General features: G+C 43.4%; 1 protein-coding gene across 1 annotated transcript; it reads left to right on the forward strand.

Annotated features, from left to right (window-relative positions):
- The first annotated feature begins 1,122 nt into the window (after positions 1-1,122).
- On the forward strand, positions 1,123-2,025 carry LOC141050079 (olfactory receptor 11L1-like). The gene has a single exon (XM_073546908.1). It carries the CDS (start codon positions 1,189-1,191, stop codon positions 2,023-2,025), a length of 837 nt encoding a protein of 278 aa, XP_073403009.1. The 5' UTR covers positions 1,123-1,188.
- Positions 2,026-5,408: the final 3,383 nt, after the last annotated feature.

Genomic DNA, 5,408 nt, shown 5'->3' on the forward strand with positions numbered 1-5,408 from the left:
AGACTGAATATGAGTCAACAGTGTGATGCAGCAGCAAAAAAAGGCAAATGCAATTCTAGGATGTATTAACAGAAGCATACAGTCTAGATCACGTGAAGTCATTATTTCCCTCTACTCCTCTTTGGTCAGACCTCATCTGGAATATTGTGTCCAGTTTTGGGCACCACATTTTAAAAAAGACATCAACAAACTGGAGCAAGTTCAGAAAAGAGCGACCAGAATGGTGACCGGTCTGCAAACCCTGTCTTATGAGGAAAGGTTGCAGGATTTGGGAATGTTTAGTTTGCAAAAGAGAAGACTGAGAGGAGACTTAATAGCTGTCTACAAATATCTAAAGGGCTGTCACATTGTAGAAGGATCAACTTTATTCTCATTTGCACAAGGAAAGACTAGAAGCAATGGGATGAAACTGAATGGGAGGAGACACAGATAGATATTAGAAAAAACTTTTTGACAGTTAGAGTGATCAATGAGTGGAACAGGCTGCCACGAGAAGTGGTGAGTTCTCCTTCAATGGAAGTCTTCAAACAGAGGCTGGACAGACATCTGACTGGGATGATTTAGCGAATCCTGCTTTGAGCAGGGGGTTGGACCAGATGGCCCAGGAGGTCCCTTCCAACTCTACGATTCTATGATTCTATGATTCTATGAGAAAGGACAGTGTTTACAAAAAAAGTCAAAATAAGGTTGCAGAAAAAAAACATAAACAACAGTTATATAAAAAAATAGGAGAAAACAAAAAAGTTCCTGAAGGTTTGCAGCCTATAGAGACTCTTTCTTTTCTTGAGGATAGGAGAACATTAGATCAAAGTCAAACTTGGATGACTCCTGAAGTGTGAACGCTTTTCAATTGTTCTGGTTATATTTTTATTTTCTCAGGTTTTGAGTTTGATTTTCAGGACTGCTCCTCGCTTCAGCTTTCCCCATGGTCCAAACCACAAGAAAAATCCCTAATAAGTTCAAAGAGTCTTTACAGACTGAAGCATGTACGGTATATTGCTTTGTTTCCCACAATGTGGAGTTGCTGAAACATCCTTATAGAACATTTTAGCATCACATACTTTTCTATTTCTCCTTCCTAATATCTTTGTTTTACAGGTCATGAATAACAACAACATTACCTCAGTCCTTCTTCTTGGATTTCCAGGCCTCCACAGGTTCAGAATTGTGTTCTTTCTTCTACTCCTCATGATTTATATCACAACAATCTGTGGGAACCTCTTGGTCATATCTCTGGTGTCCTACACCAAGAACCTCCATTGTCCCATGTACTTCTTCCTGACGCAGCTCACCACATCTGACATTATCTTATCCTCTAATATTGTCCCAAATATGCTCCTTGTGGTTCTGAACAATGGCTCCTCCATTACTCTTTCTGCATGTATCTCCCAGTTGTTTTTCTTTGGTTATTGTGAAGCATCTGAATGTTTTTTATTGACAGTGATGTCTTATGATAGGTACACGGCCATATGTCACCCCTTACGTTATGAATCTATAATGAGCTCCATGGTTTGCCTCAAACTCATCATCTTATCCTGGATTTTGGGGTTTTCTGCAGCATTTACTCAATCAATCAATGTATCTCAGCTTGACTTCTGTAGGGCTAATGTCATTGATCACTTTTTTTGTGAAATGTATCCCTTACTAGATTTGTCTTGTTCAAGTGTATTCAAGATAAAGGTGTTGGCATTAGTCCTCTGCTTCACTGCCGTGGTGTTCCCCTTCCTAATAGTTGTCATCTCATATGCATATATCATATTTACCATCCTGAAACTCCAGTCCGTCACCCAAAGACCGAAGGCTTTCACAACTTGTAGTTCTCACCTGTTAGTGGTATCCATATTTTATGGGTCTCTAATTGCTATTTATTTGATCCCAGAAACTGCACAATCAACTGCTGTACAGAAAACATTTTCCATTCTATACACCGTGGTGACTCCATTAGTTAACCCCTTAATCTACAGTTTGAGAAATAAAGACATCAGGGAAGCAATTAGAAGATACATTTTATTATATGATTCATAACCCTGGAAGAAATCAGTCCAAGTAGTCATAAAAGTAGTTACTGCTAATATAGAAAATTCATCAACAATATTAGACTATTACTACCTCAACAAACTTGTGGTGGTAACTTCTTATGTATAAATTAGCCTTTGGGTCCTTATGTATCTTGGCATGAGAGGGACTACGCCCTTGGGAACCATAACAGCCACCATATTTGTTCTGATCCTTACATGATGTTATGATTTGATAAATCTCTATTAGATTTATAATACCATGGTAACAATGATTAAGAGTGTGATATTTTGTGAAAATGTTCATTATCTGCTTACCTGTCCCCTTCTACATTCATTCTGGATCCTGTTCACGTGTCCTCGATCTGGATCCTGTTCCAGCAAAATCCTCGATCTCCTGTAATTAAAGTAAAATAAAAAAACAACAATATACCATACCTGTCCGACGTTCTGTCCCATGCCGCAATCCATGTCTGGGGGATAAACAGTTTTTAACCTGGACAGTGCCAAGATGTGACCTCCCAAGTTGAAAACCACTGGTGAATGAGATGCTGCAAGCAGAGCCTCAGTGATGTCACTGAGGCTATGTTCGCAGCCGAGCTGAACTGCTGTGACCTCAGGACTAAGGGAAAATGGCAGTGATGAGGTCACCGCAGTTCAAGCTCAGTGTCTTCATAGCAGATCACCTTACTGTTGCACTTCTACCCCGGTGCCGATGCATGTCACATGAATTACATCAATGTGTGTTCTCTGTGTGCACACGTGCGGGATGCTTTGCAGCCCGTGCTGCTGGTAAAAAATGGACATGTCAGCATGTTTTGCCCATTGACACACAGTCCGTGGAAACATACTGACATGTGAACAGACCTATTCATTTGAATGGGTCTATAAAAGTCTGTGTCTCCGGTATGTGTGAAAACTGTCTCCAAAAGTACCGCACACACTGACGTGTGAAATAGCCCTTAAGCCCCCGTTACACACTGCGATATCGCTAGCAATATCGCTGTAAAGTCACCGATTCTGTGACGTTGCAGCGATATTGCCAGCGATATCGCTGCATGTGATACTTACCTCCGACCCGCTCCCCCGCTGCTCATCGTTGGTCGCGCGAGAAGGTCCTGGACCATTTCTCATCGGGCTCTTCCTGCTGGGCTTCCTGTGGCGCCGACGAGCGAGGCGTGGACGCGGGGCGGGAGGACGCCAGGATCGCCGCGTTTGACAGATAAGTAGCGACCCCCGCTATGTCGCTGGTGAGATCTGCCTGTGTGGCAGCTCACTAGTGACCACTTAGCGATGCACCAGTGATCCATATCGTTGTCGGGATCGCTGGTGCATCGCTAAGTGTAACGGTACCCTTAGAGTGGAAGATACACTGTGTGCAGAATTATTAGGCAAGTTGTATTTGAGAGGATTCTTTTTATTATTGAACAATAACTATGTTCTCAATCAACCCAAAAGACTCATAAATATCAAAGCTTAATATTTTTGGAAGTTGGAGTGGGGTTTTTTAGATTTGGCTATCTTAGGAGGATATTTGTTTTTTCAGGTAACTATTACTGTGCAAAATTATTAGGCAACTTAATAAAAACCAAATATATACCCATCTCACTTGTTTATTTTCACCAGGTAAACCAATATAACAACACAAAATTTAGAAATAAACATTTCTGACATTCAAAAACAAAACAAAAACAATCAGTGACCAACATAGCCACCTTTCTTTACGATGACACTCAAAAGCATTCCATCCATAGATTCTGTCAGTTGCTTGATCTGTTTACGATCAACATTGCGTGCAGCAGCCACCACAGCCTCCCAGACACTGTTCCGAGAGGTGTACTGTTTTCCCTCCCTGTAGATCTCACATTTTATGAGGGACCACAGGTTCTCTATGGGGTTCAGATCAGGTGAACGAGGGGGCCATGTCATTATTTTTTCTTCTTTTAGACCTTTACTGTCAGCCACGCTGTGGAGTATTTGGATGCATGTGATGGAGCATTGTCCTGCATGAAAATCATGTTTTTCTTGAACGATACTGACTTCTTCCTGCACCACTGCTTGAAGAAGGTGTCTTCCAGAGACTGGCAGTAGGTCTGAGAGATGAGCTTCACTCCATCTTCAACCCAAAAAGGTCCCACAAGTTCATCTTTGATGATACCAGCCCATACCAGTACCCCAGCTCCACCTTGCTGGCGTCTGAGTGGGAGTGGAGCTCTCTGCCCTTTACTGATCCGGCCTCGGGCCCATCCATCTGGCCCATCAAGAGTTACTCTCATTTCATCAGTCCATAAAACCTTAGAAAAATCAGTCTGAAGATATTTCTTCACCCAGTCTTGATGTTTTATCTTATGATTCTTGTTGAAAGGTGGTCATTTTTCAGCCTTCCTTACCTTGGCCATGTCCATGAGTGTGGCTCACCTTGTGCTTTTTGATACTCCAGTAACGTTGCAGCTCTGAAATATGGCAAAACTGGTGGCAAATGGCATCTTGGCAGCTTCACGCTTGATTTTCCTCAATTCATGGGCAGTTATTTTGAGCCTTTTTTTATCAACACGCTTCTTGCGACCCTGTTGGCTATTTGCCATGAAACGCTTGATTGTTCAGTGATCACTAGAGTTGAGCGATACCGGAATGGATCGGCCGATCTTAAAAAAAAGTATCGGTATCGCCGATTCCGATACCGGAAGTCCCATTCAAGTCTATGGGACTTCCGGTATCGGAATAAGAAAAATCCTGTTTTTCCCTTGTACAGCCTCTCTGGGGTCTGTACGGGCCTTTCGGGGGGCTGTGCCGGCCTGCCAGGGGGTCTGTGCAGGCTCCGGTGGTCTGTGCCGGCCTGCCGGGGGTCTGTGCAGGCTCCGGGGGGCTGTGCCGGCCTGCCGGGGGGCTGTGCCGGCCTGCCGGGGGGCTGTGCAGGCTCCGGGGGGCTGCGCCGGCCTGCCGGGGGGCTGTGCCGGCCTGCCGGGGGGCTGTGCAGGCTCCGGGGGGCTGTGCCGGCTTCGGGGGTCTGTGCAGGCATCGTCCGATGGGACTACAAGTCCCATCTGGCGATGCCTGCTACCATGACAGTGATTGACACATTAGCCAATGATGGGACAGTAGTAGTCCCATCATCCGGCTAATGTGTTGAATGTAAAAAAAAAAAAAAAAAATTACATGCTACATACATGCTACATACATACAACATGCATACTACATACATGCTACATTCATACTACATACATGCTACATTCATACTACATATATACTACATGCAACATACATACTACATATATACTACATGCATGCAACATGCATACTACATATATACTACATGCAACATACATACTACATATATACTACATGCAACATACATACTACATATATACTACATGCATGCAACATGCATACTAC

This window comes from Dendrobates tinctorius, unplaced genomic scaffold (genome assembly GCF_039654945.1).
Source record: "Dendrobates tinctorius isolate UK_male_01 unplaced genomic scaffold, ASM3965494v1 ptg000151l, whole genome shotgun sequence".
Lineage (NCBI taxonomy): Eukaryota > Metazoa > Chordata > Amphibia > Anura > Dendrobatidae > Dendrobates > Dendrobates tinctorius.